Genomic DNA, 19,116 nt, shown 5'->3' with positions numbered 1-19,116 from the left:
AAACAGTTGAATTCTTATTAGCTTCTGCATTCAATCAGATGGGATGTTATTTCAATTGAACTGTACAAAGAAAATCTGGCCTCACACAGGTATGGAATGGAAAAAGGGAGGGCTTTATTGAAAGGACCTTGGGGACCCACGGGGGTCCTCATAGCATACTTTGAGAACCACTTTGAGATAGTCTACAATATCATCTACCATATGGTCATTGTCCAGTAATTATTTGCTAAATTAACAGAAAATTTAGAGAATAAGAAATAAATTGTTGGGGTACACATGCATATACACGAACATACAAATGATTTGCACATTCATTTTTTATTCAGCTGATAATATTCTTTTGTAAGTGCTCCTTGTTTGACTAATGAAATGGCAATTATTCCAATTTCTCAACTCATTAGGACTAAACTGGGAGGTAGAGTGATAGATGGTAGTATGATCCAAAGAGTGAAAACCAATAAAAATAAAGTATATAATTCCAAAGTTTAACAGAAAGAAGCAGATGACTAGAGACATTTTACTTGAAAAAATACCAAGTATAACCAAATCAAATGGCTAATTTGAATGCTATATGCACCTCTGTTAAGCAGTAAATTAGATTGAAACACTTTACTGAACACAAGCTAGATTCTAATATTTTTAGCATCGTATGTGCCATTTCTAATTAATCTATAAAAAAACACAAGAAAAATTTTGCTTATGTTTTTAGCACTTGTGCTTTAAATATGACTAGGAATTAACCAAATACCAGAGTAAATATTTTACAGTTTTAAAGCCATAATTTTATTTCTTTAAAATAGTCCTAAGTAAGTTCAGAAATAAAAATATAACTTTTAGAAATTACATATTGGTTTTTTTTTTTTTTTTAATGTCATCTCATTATTTGGGCAAAGAATTAAGAAACTTACTTTTCCTTTTCTTGAAGCTGATGCTCCTGAGAGGCCATTTTAGGTTCTGTTCCGAGATTTTTTTGGATCCGCTGTCTCCTTTTTCTACTTGGTGCAATATCAGCCATATCAGCACTTGAAAAAATGGAATCATCTTTTCTTAAAGTGGCTATAAAAAAAAAAAGTAAGTAAAAAAAGTGCTTCAGCACGGACATAAAAGTGACATTAAAATACAGCGAAACCTGTGAGAGCCAGAACTCCTTGGGACTACCTTGTTTTTCCAGTTTCGCAAGTTTTTTCCCCTTTGACAGGGTGCAGTCTTAACCACTCTTCAATATTTTAGTTTTCCTTCTTTGACAGGTTTCTGCCTTACACAGGTTCTGGCTTTCAGAAGTTTTACTGTATAACAAAACCACTCTTTCAAACCTTTATGCAGATTTAGTGACATGAGCCGGGGGACGGCGTGTAATGCTTTACTACCAATACAAAACATGAAGTATATTGTACACATGAAATAATTTAATCAAAATCGTTTTTAACTATCTTAGGCAACAATCTTCTCCAATACATTATTAGCACAGTTTAACCTCAATGATAGAACCGGATACAGGCCTTGGAGTCACCTCTAAAAGGTGTTTTGAAAAAAAATTTGCTATGGGAATAAGAATTATATTCATATTAATAATACGAATGAAGTAATGGGGACTTCTGCTAGTGATTCAGAAATAATTTCATAGACATTCGGGCCAAGTGTGAGGAATAAGCACAAGAAAAAGTCAGAAAATACTAACTGGTATCTCTAATATGGCTAAACCATTAAATCACACCAAAAATATTTGATATACACAAAATAGAGGCAACAATAGAAACATTCCCAATTTATATTCCTTTTTTCTCTATAAACAACTTAGTTCCAAAGAGCTAAAGGGAATTTCATTGACTTATTCAGTACACAGAAAGTCCACTATAACATATATCTCTGTGAAAGAAAAGAGCTCCTTTGCTCTTGGTATATAAAGAAATAGTAATAACATAACTTGGACTTCAGATGTTCTATTGGTTCATATATTTGTTTTTCAGGCATGTTAATGTTTTTAACTGATCAGGGGCAAGCTGTTAGCACAATTAAAGAAAATTCTTAGCAATGTATAAAAGCTTAAAAAGAGGGAAGTAGAGGGCTAAACGTCCTGTTAAAGTCTGTTCCTTTAGCACCAGAAGTGTCTGCTTAGTGGAACCAAGGAGTAGGAAGCTGAGAAGACATTTCTCCCTCTATCCTGAATAGATTTTTAATTCTGATGAAACTGTCTGACTCAAATGTATTCAATAACTCATATCTCTTCCCTCTGAGATGAAGTGTGATGCAAAGGGTCAGCTGGCTATGATACTGGGTAAAAGTATAGCTAGAGATTTAAAGGAACTAATATTTTTATTAGTAAAGTGCCCAGCACATAAATTCTCAAAAATGGTACTTGTTATTAAGAAAAGTGTTATTAAGTTATTAAGAGAAGTGTTAAGAAAGTGGACAACAGTGTCCGAGTGATCTCAGAGAGGCCAACTAAAGCATGGACTGCACAGCATGAGAGCTCAAATATAGGCTTTCTTGCTAGAATGTGATAACGCGCAAACCTGTGCCCTAGAAATAATAGGGCTTATGGGGAAAAAAGAATAAAGTTTGAGCAGACCACTGAAAATCTATGCAGCTATGTCATTCTCATTCTTAGTTCTCTGGTTATATTCACATAAGCAATCAACAAAATAAAGACTTGTCCAGGAACAAAAACTAGGGGAAGTGTTGAAGTTAGAGGACATATTAGTTATAGACAGACTTGCCAAGTGGAAAATATTATATTTAATGACACAGGGAGGATTTAGGAAAAAAATATTTTAAAGTTTAAATTAAAATACAAGGTAAAATTAAAAAAAAAATTAAACTTTACAAAAAGCTCTGCCATTCAGCTCAAAACTCCAAATGATGGCTTAATATGCTACAAAATTGGCACCTGGTAAGATGTTTTATATGTGAAGTAGTCACACCGTTTCTTATGAAAAAACAAAACTACTCTTTGCTGTCAAGTTGATTCCAACTCATACCAACCCTATAGAACACAGTAGAACTGCCCCATAGAGTTTCCAAGGAGTGCCTGGTGGATTTGAACTGCCAACCTTTTGGTTAGCAGCTGTAGCTCTTAACTACTACACCACCAGGGTTTCCTGTTTGTTATAATGGCTGCAATTTACTTTAAAATACAATGTGATTAAATGTGTGTGTTACTTTAGATGAGCTATAACCCAAGTCTTGCTAGCATCTAATCAAGAATGCACAGACCAGGGACAGTTTGTTGGAATTTTAATAAGAAAGCCTATACTCCTGAGAGGGCTACTATAGGCATTTTGTTACTCATATCTCAATAAATGATGCTTTGCTAACTAGTGTATTGAATGGCAAAAATGTGTTTCTATTGGTGAAACGAAGGTCTGTAAACTAGTTTGATGAATACTGTATACGAGCTTTTAAGAGTAAAATTAAAGACAGATGGATTTACTAAATTATTTTTGAGATCCTCTCTACCATTTTATGAACAGGGTGTAAGACTCTAGTGAGGCCTGGAATATAGATTCTTAGGGATGACGCCCTATGCAGAATCGTTAAGTGGTTCTTTGTCCAGCTGTGAGCTCTGGACAATTGTGGTTACATGATGATGGGAAGAACCCTCATCTCCGCCTTTAGAATCTTCAGATTTGGCAAAAGTGAACCCTTTATACAAAGTGGTAATTGGGACACCTAAAAGGACTGAGAGCTGGGACTTCTTCAAGCTCATAGGAGAGGTACATGAATGAGTTAATAATTGCCTGTATGTGTGGCAAAATTTAATCTGAGAATTTTTTTTTTTTTTTTATACTCTTGTTGCAAAATTGCTGGGGAAATGACTAATCTTCCCACACTTGAAACTTCTTGGTGCCTATCATTATTTACCACAAAGAAGCTGTGAGTTGTGTAAGACCAAATGTTTTTAGTCAGTTCACCAGACCATTTTTATTCATTCCTCTTGACAATTACAGTGCAGACTCTCTATAGTGTTGGCATGAAGACAGAGGGCTAGCTATCTAGCCTAGTTACTGCTTAACAGAATATATCTTTTTTAGTTTGTATTTTTGCACCATGGGAAATAGTTTGTCCCTCAGTTTATTATGCACACGTAATAGCAAATTGTATTTTAATAGATTCTCTTTTGTCTTATTCTAGTTTTGGCAACATCTATGTGGGGCTTTAATAAAAGGCAAAGCATTTTATTCTATCCTTTACTCTCTAACCCATGATGCCAGAAGCGAGGAAAAGGAAGCAAAACTCCAAAACCTGGCTTTTAAGTATTAAATTGCTCACCTTAACTATTTTCATATTTCAATCCACCTACCTCTACCCTTTACTTGTTCTAAAGTTTGGTTCTTTCATTTCTCTTTGGTCTTGATGCTGGATACTTTATTTCTATCTGACACTGGGTGCTCTGAACAATGATTCTGGGTCCACAAATAAGCAAAGCTATTTCACACGTACCAGAAATAACTGGAAGTACATTTACAGTAAGTCAGATACAAAAACAAAAAACCAAACTTGTTGCTGTCAAGTCGATTCTGACTCATAGTGCCCCTACAGGACAGAGTAGAACTGCCCCATAGGGTTTCCAAAGCTGTAGTCTTTATAGAAGCAGGCTGACTGACACATCTTTCTCCCATGGACTGGCTGGTTGGTTTAAATAGCCGACCTTTTGGTTTTCAGCCGACTGCTTTAACCACTGTACCATCAGGGCTCCTATAAGTCAAATACAGGGACTCTCAAATGTCTATACTATTCATAACCTTACAAATTTTAATTATGATAACTAAAGTCTTCACGTCCAAGTCTTACATTCCACTAAAAAAAAAAATCAATTCATATTGTTTCCTAGGTTATACATACTCATTATAGGTAGATATAAGGAACAGCTTAAATATAGTTAGAAATGAACAGCAAACGCTCAAAGGATAGTAAGGAGGAATATGACCTCGTTGGAGTGGTATGCATCAGAGAGAAAATTCGGGGAATGCCATTGGATAAGTCTGGGCAGCAAGGAAGAAGGGGAAGGGAAAGGAGACAGACCAAAACCAAATCAAACCCAGTGCTGCTGATTCGATTCCGACTCATAGTGACCCTACAGGACAGTGTAGAACTGCCCACAGAGTTTCCAAGGAGTGCCTGCCAGATTTGAACTACCGACCCTTTGGGTAGCAGCCGTAGCACTTAACCACTACATCACCAGGGTTTCCAAAGGAGACAGAGAGGTAGGTTAAATAAATTTGCAAGCTTTCTAATCCAGCAGAAGAGTATAGATTTGATGCTGACTGGGTAGTTTTTCTCAGAGTCCACCTACAAAATTCTTAGTTTTTAATACTGTCATTAGTCTCTTTGTCATAACAATATGTCTTTCACCATTTCCAGGGAATTTTTAAAAAGAAAAGAGAGAGAAAAAAAAAAAAAAAAACTATTGCCAATTAACTTAGAACAGCTGAAATACTGATTGGCAGAACTGTGGGATGGATTTCAAGTTCTCATTAGGTTCACTGCATCTAGAAAATGGGGAATCTTTACACAAGACTTCTTATTGTGAAAGGTGGCTCCACAAAAAGCCACACTTCTTCTCATCTGACAGAAGAACTGCAGGAGCTTGGCAGCAGGCAGTTCAGACATGAGAAAAGCAAAGTGTTGGCTTCCTAGAGTATTCTCAATGTCAAAATAAAATGAGACTGTTGGCTACTTAAACTGTCAGCAACTGGATAAATCCCAAGAGTTAAACTACCTAGTAAACTTTAGTCTTCCACAATTATACCCTTAAATCTCAATATTGTTATATTTTTTTTCAGGTTTATAATTTGAGTGTCAGGACCTCATTATTATCATCTCATATTTATGGGTTTTTTTCCTCTTCATATGATGTGTAGCTTACCAGAGAGTCCATAACACTGTAATAGAGACTGCCATGCTCACACACACCCCTCCACAGCCCTTGCCAAAACACACACACACACAAAATAAATGTCCTGAAGCATGTTATTTATGGTAATGTTTGCGTAGCTCTTAGATTAAGTTACCGAATAAGAGAGGCTCTGATCTTCAGGTGTCTTAACCATGAAAAAAAAAAAATGTGTGCTGTTTGCAATATGCCTTGCCCCCCCCCCAATAATCAGTCGTTCCCCATCACCTACGGGATAAAGTACTATGTTCCCAGCCCTGAATTCAAATCCCTCCACAATGTGACCCTCACCTGCCTTTCTGACCATACTTCTCACATATCTTATACTATACAAGCTATTCCAAGGGCTTCAGAGCTATTATATCTTCATTTTTTCCCCTTACTTTCCCTGTCTTGGAAACCCTGGTGGTATAGCGGTTAAGAGCTACAGCTGCTAACCAAAAGGTTGGCGGTTCGAATCTACCAGGGGCTTCTCGGAAACCATATAGGGCAGTTTTACTCTGTCCTATAGGGTTGCTATGAGTCGGAATCGACTCGATGGTAACAGGTTTGATTTTTTTTTTTTTTTTTCCCCATCCTGAATATTCTCTGCTCCTCTGTTGGCTCATCTACGTGCTCCCTTCTAGAACAGTGAAACTCATCTCAGTCAGCTCTAGCAGTCCTAGTCCACAGCAATCTTTCCCCTCTCTATAGGACTTACAGTTAAAACCACTCATTTTATACAAACATACTATCTTGTATTGCTATTTCTCTTTTTATGTGTATCTCCTGTTTCTCCAATTAGATTATGAATACCCTACAGCTAGAGGCCATGCTTTAAATTTTGCTATATCTTTAACATATTACCCAATGTTAGGAAATACAAGAGAAATACAAAGATTTGAACTCTTATTTTTAAGTGCATATCATTTTAAAATCAAAATCTGTTTTTACAGGTCTCCACGTGAAAGGCAGGGGAAGGCAGAGTCAGAAGATTTGCATCTGGATCTAAGTTCTGCCATTTACTTTGGACATATAGCAGAATCTTTAAATTCCTCAGTTGAGGAAATAAATACTATAATAGGATCTCTGAGAGAATTAAATGAAATAAAATAAACTCTTGTCAGTCAAAAAGTATCAGAAATATTTGAATAAAGTATCATTAATATTCAAATATTTGAACAAAGTATCACTAATAAAATGTCTAAGTCCTTAAAAAAGATCAAATAGGTATTCATTCAGATGAATTTGAAGGATTTTTAGGCTATCTTCTATATCTTCTCCCAGATGCAAAAAGAAAAAAAAAAAACAAAAACTAAAGTAAGATAAATTAGTGGTTTTCCAAATTCAAAATAACCCAACTGCCATAGAACCACCATCTGCACCATTTGTTATGAATATAGAGAACCCGGCCTGCTATGGGAGCCCTGGTGGCGTAGTAGTTAAGAGTTATGGCTACTAACCAGGAGCCTGACAGGTCAAATCCACCAGCTGCTCCTTGGAAACCCTATGGGGCAGTTCTACTCTGTCCTATAGGGTTGCTATGAGTTGGAACTGACTCGAAGGCACCTAACAACAACAACAGTTTGTGATGACTACTTTTGGTTGCTTTATTCATTTCACAAATCTTTACTAAGTGCTTAAAATCTATAAACTGTTTTGTTTCAAAAGATATAAAATACCAAGGGGGAAAAAATACAAATCCAAGTAAATCTGAAACTTCAAAAAACATATTCCTTCCCTCTGCAGAGAAAAGAAACAACCAAGGACTAAGACTACCTTGCATCTCTGTAGTATGTCTTACTGACAAGGATAGAGATAATCAAGAAGCTGAGATAAGGTTGGTCTCACCATACTTCACTAAGCGGTATCTTAAAGTGATCTATCTTGAAGTAGTAAATTTCTAATCTGACCAAATAAGCCAACATTATTTTCCTTCACCATTCATCAAACAGGCCTTTTTCAAATCTGTAATCAGTTACTACCTAGTTTTCAGAATCTAATCTGAATAACTGACAACCAACTTACAGGAAAGGTCAAGAGTCTAACCTATTAGTCAGCAATCACCAAATAAATTGGTAACTATCACTGCACTAAACACTTAAAAGTGTGTGTGTGCATCCATATACATACAGTTTCCCAAAAGCCAGGATACTCTCTTAGCTAGCACAGCTGGAAGTCAGAATTAACAACAAATGACTATTGACATTGGAGTAACCCAAGAGGTCATCTTTGGAAATCCAATACCCTCAATTTCAGACGCAGGGTGGGCCACTAAAGATAAACTATAGACTCCAAAAGTATTCACAGGGTAAAAAATCTACATATATTGTATTTTTACTTAAATAATGCACACCTTCTAGGTCTGTTTGCCAATTGTGTCCTCCCCCAGGGAGGTATTTTCATAAGCACCACTATTAGAATTTTTTTTACATGTTGCTGTAAGAAAAAAATTAGCATAATGCACTTATGAAAATACCTCGAGGTGGAAGGCTAAAGTTGCAAACAAATGTAGAAGGTGCACATTATTTATGTAAAGATGTGGTAACTTGATTATACTGAGTATTGTTCTACACCTACAAAAGAATTCAATTTTTAACTTTCAAAAGATATTAAAAATTTTTAGCAAAGGAATTCAGTTCTTCAAACCTTAAAGATTCTTTCATTTCTTTATTCATTCAACATATACTTATTGTTTTCTGTTTCGGGTACTACATAGACGATACTATCATCACACATTCAAAAACTTGTATTTGAGTAGAAAAAAAAAAGATGATACTATCATCACACATTCAAAAATTTGTATTTGAGTAGGAAAGAAAGACACAAATATTTCCCAGAAAGCCATAAGCCACACAAGCAATTATAAAGGAACTAATTTGAAAGTTCGAAGGAAGGCACTACACTTTACAACCTTTTACCATGTTTTCTAAGTTAATCTGTGAAGTTTCATTTTCCCATTCCCATTATCAATCAGGAATTATAATTTCATTTCTCACATTAGTTTTCCTCTTTTATGGACTCTTACTTTGAAAGCATAATCTTCAGTATCACGTGGCTGTGAGGCGGATTTCCCAAAACAATATTAAAAGCTATGTCAATCTTAGCAAACCTACTGAAGGAAAGACTGGGCTTTAAGAGTAGCTTTCTAGGATGTTTCACAGTAAACTCAAAGAGCAAATCTGAATTTAAACTGTGTAGTCACTCTTTTAGATAGTCCTTTTATAAGGCATCTTAAGTAGATTTTATCACATTTGTAATAATTTGTCTAATATTTATAAGCTCTACGAAAGCAGGAGCTGAATTTGTCTTATTCACTGCTAGCACCAGACAGACTAGTCCAATGTCTAACTAGACATAGTAATTCCTCTATAAATATTAGTTAGTTGACTGGCATAAATTCTTAAATAGTAATGGAGTTAACAATAAATAACTTCTTAAAAATTATTTTGCTTCTACGTAAAATACTATACTATTGATAGCTATGCCTGCTGCTGCCAGTCCTGTTAAATATTAACAAAAGAAAAATATTAGTAGGGAAAAGCAGTACATGAAAGAACATTAAACATTCAATTTATATCATTTTGTAGTTAAAAACACAAACCTTGGAAAGAAGTTTTAATCGTTAGTAAGTTTTCAGAAAACAAAACTACAATTTCTCAGCTTTGGCCAGCTTTATAAAGGGGACTCTGCATGTGACCCATGTCATGAAATGTTTGTAGCTGACATAAAGCTTTCATTGTTTTACACAAGTCAAGTATGGACGTCTGTAAACCTAAAAGACTTCTTTAGTGTTTTCTTCATAGAGATTTGTAAGGCTTTTTGAAATTTTCACATTGCTTTTGAAGTTTGGTAAAGTTTTAGTAAAACCAAGACTTTTCACAAAGCATAGAGAAGATTTCATCGAACTTGCTTAAATGAAAAAATTAGTCAAAAATAAAAAAACATAAAAACTTTAAGAAAATGCAGAGAGAATCTTAGTTTTGTTTTGAATAATGTGTTACTAACATTCTTCCACCACATTATCAGCAGTAGCTCTAGGTTAATTCGTTAGAGCACTAGTTTAATTGCCATACAAGCCTACATTATTGAATGGCTATAGGTTTTTATCACAGGCTGAAAAAATACTCAAATAATTAAATGAGATTTTATATAGCTTTAAAATAATCTATGACAATTAAAAAGCATCGTTTTATTGATTTCAAAAGATGTCTAACAGATAGTAATCTTTTGTCAGGTTACTTAGGAAATGGACTCTATAGCTTTGGAAAGAAGTAAAGGAACACCCAATTAATGAATTGAATTCATCTATAAGAATTTCTTTTTTTTCCAAAAGTAAAGGAGCTTGTTGCTGGATCCCTAAAGAAAGAGTAAAATATCTCACTTCAGCATAGATATTCTTTATGATCAGGCTTTAGATCTGGAGACCCTTACTTTTTAGAGCTACTTCTCAGGGCACTCTAGTTTAAAAAATAAAAATACCTACTATCCTAATAAATTTCTTGCAAAAAGATATAAGATTTCTGTTTGAAATTTAGAGCTTCTTTGGGTATAGTAAAAGCAGAATCAATTTTTTTGACAGATAACCCCCTTTAGGGTCCATACTGATGTTTACTGACTAACAGGTCACAGCTAGCATCACAGCAATAAAGTCCATTTTGGGGACAATCTTACATTGAAGATGTGCACAGACAATGGAATCTAACATGTTTAAAACTAATACTAAGAAAAGATATCATTTTAGGTAATTACAACATTAGTGATTCTAAAACTCTCTTATTCTATCTATATTCAGGAGCATAAAGAACTGAATAAAGGTGTAGCAAGCTGATAAGAACCCTATGGTGCAGTTTTACTCTCTTCTATGGGATCGCTATGAGTCATAATCCACTCCATGCCAGTGGGTTTAGTTTTGGTTCTGAAAGCTTGAGGAGCCAAAATTAGAATAGGGTGAAAGTGGCGAAAGCAAAGGGCTGGTAAACAGGATGAACAAGAATCATTAATCTAGGTCACAAATCCTCTCTTTAATTATCAACAGCGGTAGAAAGAAGGGCTTGACTGAGATTATGTGACAACAGACCTTTCTACTTCATTTTGCCAGTGCATGCTCAATCTCAGAAAAGTTTGGAATAATACATTAAGAAAAAATATTTGCACTGCTTTGAACTTCTTAAAATAAGATTCATGGCTTTGTGATATAATTTAGCCAGTTTAAAATGGTTCTATGAAGAGGCAAATATGAGGCTAATTTTCAGAGCTTCTCCTGCATGTTGTAGAGTGATCATTGAAAACTAGACTTCTAAATCTGTGATCCTAGACATGTTGTCCAAACCAGCTTTCAATACAAATGTGGTTAAGGCAGTACTTTTGCTAAGTAGGATTAAGAAAAATGCCCTACCAAATGGTTAAATAAGTAAGATAATGTTTGTATTGAATTAATAAAACAATCCCAAAAGATTCTTGAACGGGTTCTGTTAATCATTATCTCAGTGACTACAGCAGGTGACCAAATTCTTTTTTTTTTTTTTTTTAATCTGTCAAATTAGATGTAGGGAATGAGATCAAACAGTCCCATCTAGTATAAAAATGCCCTGATTCTATAATTTACCTTATTATGCTATTTAGAAATGATTATCTTTTATTGTCTGAAGTTGGTAAGATAAACTAAATGCACTTTTAGACCATGAAATTGGTGATTTTCCAGGTAGATCACTCTTTAATCACTTTTAAGTTAGTATTGGGACAGACACTTTTGCCCTAATGAAAAAGTTTTTCTTGAGGATTTTCATTTTCATGGGAGGCAAAAGTAATTACCTAAACAGTTCAAATTCACATTAGCCATAGTACTTTTGGTCTGATTTACTAATTAGAAATATACTCAAACTTTCACAGTTATCTATTTATAGGTTTCATAATTATTTGTTGTCATGGATTGAATTATGTCCCCCCAAAATGTGTGTCAACTTGGCTAGTCCATGATTTGCAGTACTGTATGACTGTCCATCATTTTGTCACCTGATTTGATTTTCCAATGTGTTATAAATCCTACTTCTATGATATTAATGAGATGAAATTAGCAGCAGTTATATTAATGGGGCAGGACTCAATCTATAAGATTGTGTTTTAAGTCCATCTCTTTTGAGATATAAAAGGGGGAAGCAAGCAGACAAAAATGGAGGACCTCACACCACCAAGAAAGCAGTGCCAGGAGCAGAGCACATCCTTGGACCTGCGGTTCCGGCATAGAGAAGCTCCTAGACCAGGTGAAGATTGATGACAAAGATGTTCCTCCAGAGACAAAAGAGAAGAAAGCCTTCCCCTGAAGCTGGCATCCTGAATTTGGGCTTCTAGCCTCCTAAACTGTGAGAGAATAAATTTCTCTTTGTTAAAAGCATCCATTTGTGGTATTTCTGTTATAGCAGCACTAGATAATTAAGACATTTGCCTTATTCTTTTTCCATAAGCTCTATACTGATAGTGTCACTATCTTGTATTTATATTGTACCTAATAACTGGAACTTTAAAAATTAATATGAAAGAAAAATATAATTTTTCTTGACTGCCCTATAAGGAATAAAATGACCAAAATATTGCTTCTTTTAAAAAATATTCAGAAGAATAATCATGTTCTTAGATTGTTATTACTCCATTTTAATATTAAGGGTATACTACTAAATTTTTTTTTTTTTTTTTCTAAATAGGATTAGAGTGTAAGACATTTCTAATAAGGCTTAGAGGGATGGAGAAAGCAATGATCTGTTTAAAAAAATCAAAATATTTATTCTATCTGGTTAATCCCATTTTTTCTAAGTACCTATTAAATGTCCCTATGAGTCAGACTCAACTTGATGGTAACTAACAACAACATTAAATGTCAGATTTTTCTCAGCTGTAGTTTTTTCCCCCTCAGTGAACAACCTCCAACCATCTGACAAATAAAGAGTAACTACTACTTACTATATAAATTGTTGTCTACGATATTCCTCATATGTGTAATAAACAACTCCTAAAAGCCCCCTACTGTGAAGCCAACACTTAATATGTGAATGTGAAATACTCTGAAAATACACTGAAACCATTAATGTTTTCATAATGGACTGAAGAATGGAGTGTAAGGTAAATGCAAGTTGGAAGAGGGAATTGAAAATGCCACCAACTTGTTTTTGTGAGATTTGATAGCTAAATATTCATCACCATAGTAATCGAACTCTGAATCAAAACCAAAAACTATTGTCTCATTATTTTTAGATCATAAAAGATTGGGACATAAGGTAAAATAAGTTTCAGAAATTAAAATATGGAAACAATCTAGATTTAAGAGTCATCTCATTTATTTACACAATTATTTGTATGCGCTACACGCAAAAATCTTATTTTAATAAACTGAGCTTAGGGTTGTTTAATAAATATATTATTGATCAATTAAAAAATAAAATTTTCATAAATGTCTCTCCTTCCTAATTGTAGTGGAAGTAATAAGGACAACTTTCATTTACTGAGTGCTTACTACATTACTACATGCCAGAAAACCCTGGTGGTGTAGTGGTTAAGTGCTAAGGCTGCTAACCAAGAGGCTGGCAGTTCAAATCCGCCAGGCACTCCTTGGAAACTCTATGGGGCAGTACTATTCTGTCCTCTCGGGTCACTAGGAGTTGGAATGGACTCAAACGCAGTGGGGTTTTGGGTAACACATTCTATGGCATGTAGTAACCAAACCAAACCAAACCTGCTGCCATCGAGCCGATTCTGACTCATAGCGATCCTATAGGATAGAGGAGAACTGCCCCATAGAGTTTCCAAGGAGCGCCTGGTGGATTCAAACTGCCGACCTCTTGGTTAGCAGCCATAGCACTTAACCACTAGGCCACCAGGGTAGGGAGTTTAATTACACTGTCTTCCTTAATTCTAATAATCATTTGAACTGTGTAAACACAGAACGTGAGAGATTAAGTGACTGCCCAAGAACACACACCTCGTTAGTGGTTAGAGCAGAATTGAATCAGTGTCTACTAATGCCATCATCCATGTGCTTTAATTTATATCAATTTACATTGTTTTAAATTTTTTACAATTTTGATAAAAACTTTGTAAAGTTCTTATTTTTAAAGCAAATGATTTATATATCCTTTTGTCATTGTGAGTCAGAATTGACTCTACGGCACTGGGTTTTGGGTTGGGTTTTGTCATTGATAGTCAAAATTAGAGAAATAAGACCAAAAGTTATTTTAAGCATTAAACTGACAAAGAGTAACATCCGGGGAATTTATTAATTTTATTATAATGTTTATATTTTACGTTAGGTCTTATATTTATGGAGGTTGGTTAGCAGGCTAGGACCTGTGCTAACTTCTTATGTTGCCTATGTTGTAGGTGCCCAAAAAAATCAATGCTGAATGAAAACAGCAGCAAAGAAATTCTGACGAGTTTATAAATAAAATAGAATAAAAAAACAGCAAACTCTTTCTAGCTAACCACAGCCTTAAATTAAAAAAACAAAATAAAACTTTGATTGCTTTGTGTATTCATAAACTCCTAGGGAGGAAAAAAAAAAAAAAAAAACCCTGTGATTTTCATCATAAGGCAAACACTGAATTCAAAGCCTAATACATTAAACTGGAGTCAACATTTAAAATGCCCTTGTAGACAGTATTATAGCCTCGTACAAAGGAGCATACTATTTGTAAATAACGGTTACCAGATATCTTAGCCAAGGAACATAGTTATACAAGGGAATTTATCATAACACAGCTGGGAAAGTACAGAAGCTGAAAAAAGTCTGTATTTGTGTTAGTACATATACACACCCATATTAGAAATGTTCTAGATAAAAATGAGAAGTATTATATACAACTAAGGTCAAAAAGAGAAAAAAATGACTTGCAAGTTACTTTAAGAAATAATTTGATAGAGAAAATACAGAAAAAGGAGTTTGAAGCAAACTGTGACCTTTAAGAATGAGTACTCAATACAGAATACATTTCTTGTAGGTCACGTGGTAGCTGTGGATATCTATGTAGTGAAAGTTGTTTAAACTCACTGCATAAGTAATTGCCATTGAATTAGTCTATAAATTTGAATTGAACAGGAAGAAGAGGTAAATTTAATTAGTCCACAAGTAATTTGAGTGAAAGCTGGTGTTACTTTATTAGAGCGGAGTTCACACATTTTTGCTTGACTTTCTGGTTCAGGTACTTAACAGGAAAATAAAAAAGAAATACGTACATTCTTTTGGATATCATCTTTGATGCCAATTCTGATAGTTTGGAAAAGGATTCTAGAGGGCTGTGTTAAGAATGATTTGGGGGCTGGGTATAGATTAAGAAGGAATGGAGGAATGGGTATGGAAAGGGAAATGTTTAAGTGAATACTGGGTGTTACCATGCTGATCAAATCGCTGGTAAGAGTCACATAATTACTTAGTAAGATGGTAAATTAGGTTGACATTAATAGAGACAAGATGTCACCATTTTTAATCTAGTAACTTGAATGTTCTCCCTCCCTCCCCCCATCTTGGGGAGCTCTCTCAGAACTAACAAGGTCTTAAATCTGCAAATTCCCCCTACAGAACATACAAAAGAGTCCACAATGATTCCATAAACAAACTGATTGGGGCACAACTCTGTCCTAACATCACGAAAATCCTGGACATAAAAACAAAACAAATCTGTGCTTTCAAAAACTTAATTGTTTAAAGAACAGTTCGCCAACCTTTCGCCATGAAAATCATTTAACATATTAAATAACTGGTGTTCTTTATAACATATTTTGGAAAACTACATTGACTGGAAAGATTCCTAAATAGTTATAGAATCAATATAACAGATTCCCTAGATATCATACTTTCCTTAGTGGTGGATCTTTTTAAACATTCCTCGTAACCAACAAAAACACATTTCAAACCAGTAGATCTCAACAGAAGGTGCATTTTACAATAATCCTAGGTTCTTTATAAAATGTAGGACCCTAGCCTATAAAAAATATAGCTGTTAAAATTCTGGTTGATTGTCGGTTGTCATCTATGTTTGTGAAAAGCTTCACAGTTGATTATATTGCACAATCCATAAAAAAAAATCCATACGTACCATTAATTCTACAATTAATGATAAGTAATTCAAATGTCAATTACCAATGACAGAGGGACTAGAGTCAAGGAAACAAAGTTTTGTGTTGAATGCTTTAAACTTCCTAGCAGAGTTATTGTAGTCAATTCATAAATATTTCACATCTCAAAACGCATCCATTTCCGCACAGCAAAAACAATGAGGCCTGTGTTTCTCTGCTTATAATACGTGACTCTTTCCTCCATATGCACATTAGTCTGGGAGCCAGTTAGAAGGGGGGCAATACAGAATAGATGATTCAGATGACAAAATTTGTGTGTTTTTGTCTTTCTCCTACCACCCAGGAGAAAGACACAAGCACAGAAACTTTATCATCTGAATCATATATCTTAGACAATTGGACACACACTCTGTTCAATTATTGGACAGAGAAGATTTCTCCTCCTTCTTTGTTGTTGTTGTCGTTATTGTTGTGTGCTGTTGAGTCGATTCCAACTCACAGCAACCCTGTAGGACAGAGTAGAATTGCCCCATAGGGTTTCCTAGGCTGTAATCTTTACGGGAGCAGATCATCAGGTCTTTTCTCCTGCAGAGCTGCTTCTGGGTTTGAACTGCCGACCTTTCCATTACCAGTCAACTGCTTAACTATTGTGCCATCAGGACTCTTTCCCCCTTCTTTAAAGGCCTGTAATATCAGCACAGAGTAGTTAAAAGTACCAAACAAAAAAATTCAGTTGCTGTTGAGTCAATTCCAACTCATGGAGACCCATAGAGTTTTCAAGTCTGTGACCTTTCAAAAGCAGATCATGAGGCCTTTCTTCTGAGGCACCTCTGGGTAGGTTCGAACCACCAACCGTTCCGTTAGTAGTCAAGCACACCATCATTTGTGCCACCCAATTAAAAGTACACTGAATGGCAATTAGAAAATTAAGATTCTGTCCTTGACTAAGACATCATCTCATAGTGTGGCTTCAAAAATAACTTAATCCCCTAGCTAAATTTTCTACTGTTGAAAATTACGAGGTTGGACTAGATCTCTATGTGAAGTTATTTCTTGGTCTAACATTTAAGCACATTAAATTAGAAAAAAACCAATTTTGAAAGGTCACATGATGTCTAAAATTTAATAAGATTAATCAATGACAGTGCCTTTATTATTGTTCTTAATCACACGGAAACATAAAATAATATAGTTTAAGAAAATAGGAATGCATACTATTTGCAGTGCATTTATTGTTCACACAAGGAGATACATAGGATATATGATTGTTTACACAGAACACTGCAAGGTTTTAAATCGTGTTGGGGGTGGGGAAAAAGACAGACTAGATCATGAAGGAATTTTTTATTGAACTCATATTTGAAATTAACTTGTTTGTATTGTTTTGTCCTTTGGTCAAATTAGATTATTTCAAAGGATCTTTCAAACAATTACCTACTCTATGCATTTTTAAAAAAATAATTAAGGTAAACAGTTATTGCTTTTTTAAATACAAATATCCATTAAAATTTTAAAATTAGAAATTTAAGTAAACAGGCAAATTTTAACATCTATGAATTTTCCAGCAAAAAATCTTATACAATTATTCATAAGTAACATTTTGTTTAATTTCTCATTTAATTTAACTTTCTTAATGTGCTATTTCTATGGCGAAAATAAAAACGATATTCATAGGTTCCTAGTAGCTACATAGTGCAGTTTTATGTTTTCAGACAATAAATTATTTTAAAATCTACTAACTCAAGGTAGTTACATTTAACACGATAGGTCCAAAGATCAGGAAGGTCATATAATTCACTTCCGAGACTCCCTTCTCCAAGTCTATACACCAACAGATTAATTTCAAAATCTCCTGTTTCCGTAACTATAATAAAGAAAACAAGGCACCTTAATGATTTAAGCCCTGAATAGTTTTTTATTACCAAAACACCTGTTCCTTTTTCTAAACCTATTTTTATTAAATACAGAAGAATGTTGACTTTGTTACCCGAGGACATCAAAAGCTAAGAAAATAAACTTCCTTTAGCAGAACCATTCTCAGAATGCTTTTCTCCACACAAGTGATTTTAACATGCTGCTCCTTCTCAGGATGAGGTTATTAAAAAGTGGTTTACATTAACGTTTTGAGCCAGTGTGACTTATCTTTAATACGTTGCTAATATACAGGCATGCTTAACTTCAACAGAATAGAATATTAGTATAAAATATGCAAAATTGATCTCAGCAGAAAACAACCTCTAACAAGTTGAATTTAGTTTATACGAAGCTCATGTTAAAGATGTTTTCAATTGCTCAAGAAGAAATTTCTGGTTTTCAAAAACTGGACATCAGTTAATGCATGGCTGTGCTTTCTGAAAGAAGGAAACTACAAGAAGAGAGCCCAGGATCACTTTCTGCCTGGAGGCACTTTCTGGACCACAGCACAGAAAGTGGATAGAGCCCAAGCTAAGCACAGTGATCTCATTGAGCTGAAGAGGCAGAAATTAGAGTTGGGTGCTATTGGAATAGTAGAAATTTGCAAGACAGGGTACTGCAAAAGAGGTAACTACACAAAAAAAAAGAGCCCAAAAAGGGGTCCCTTAAGTTGCTGGATGAATACTAAGCTGAACTTGCACAGAGAAAGACTCTGTAAGGCCTGGCATAAAATAGTTACTCATACGCCATGAGCTGAATAGACATTCCAGATGTCATACATACCGGGAGACATAAAACCTTTGACCAGTCAGACTGGACAGACCTCACTGAAAACACTGAGCAGTCAGGTGACAAACCTAAAAGGTCTAGACCCATCCTAATAAAGTAAAAAAAAAAAAAAAAAAGTGATGATATCAGTAAATTAACTGAGTAACAGAACAAAACTCGATAAAAGGTAGACAACAAATTCCAGACTCTCAACAACACAGAATTCATAATGTCGAATATATAATAAAAAAAATTACTAAACATGTGAAGAAACAGAAAAATGTGACACACACACACTATGGGTTGATTTTTGTCACCCCAAAAAAGATACATTCAAGTCACCTAACCCTGGGTACCTGTGAATGCAACCTTCTTCAGAAATAGCATTTTTGCAGATGTAATTAGTTAAGTTCACATGAGATCATATCAGAGCAGGGTAAGCCCTAATCAGTCTGACTGTTGTCCTTACAAGAACAGGAGAAAGAGACACACAAAGAGGA

At 34.7% G+C, this 19,116-nt stretch overlaps 1 protein-coding gene and 1 long non-coding RNA gene across 13 annotated transcripts in view; one reads left to right on the top strand and one right to left on the bottom strand.

The window, feature by feature from the left end:
- The window catches only part of LOC111749979 (uncharacterized), an 89,166-nt gene extending 76,692 nt beyond the window's left edge, over positions 1–12,474 (top strand). Inside the window, exons 2-3 of the long non-coding RNA XR_010318854.1 lie at positions 926–1,071; positions 12,016–12,474. This is a non-coding gene — a long non-coding RNA (uncharacterized LOC111749979). The remainder of the gene's footprint in view (positions 1–925; positions 1,072–12,015) is intronic.
- Positions 1–19,116, bottom strand: part of XRCC4 (X-ray repair cross complementing 4) — a 342,053-nt gene that overhangs the window by 153,587 nt on the left and 169,350 nt on the right. For 11 of the 12 annotated variants that reach the window (XM_064273781.1, XM_064273791.1, XM_064273796.1 and 8 more), the window contains one exon: positions 909–1,056. In XM_064273781.1, coding sequence (XP_064129851.1) covers positions 909–1,056 — 148 coding nt within the window. Of the gene's footprint in view, positions 1–908; positions 1,057–19,116 lie in introns of those variants that run through there. The other variant, XR_010318852.1, reaches the window with a different exon arrangement.

Source organism: Loxodonta africana, chromosome 2 (assembly GCF_030014295.1).
Source record: "Loxodonta africana isolate mLoxAfr1 chromosome 2, mLoxAfr1.hap2, whole genome shotgun sequence".
Lineage (NCBI taxonomy): Eukaryota > Metazoa > Chordata > Mammalia > Proboscidea > Elephantidae > Loxodonta > Loxodonta africana.
Note: the sequence above shows the minus strand (reverse complement) of the source record. Positions and strands in the feature narration are given on the sequence as shown.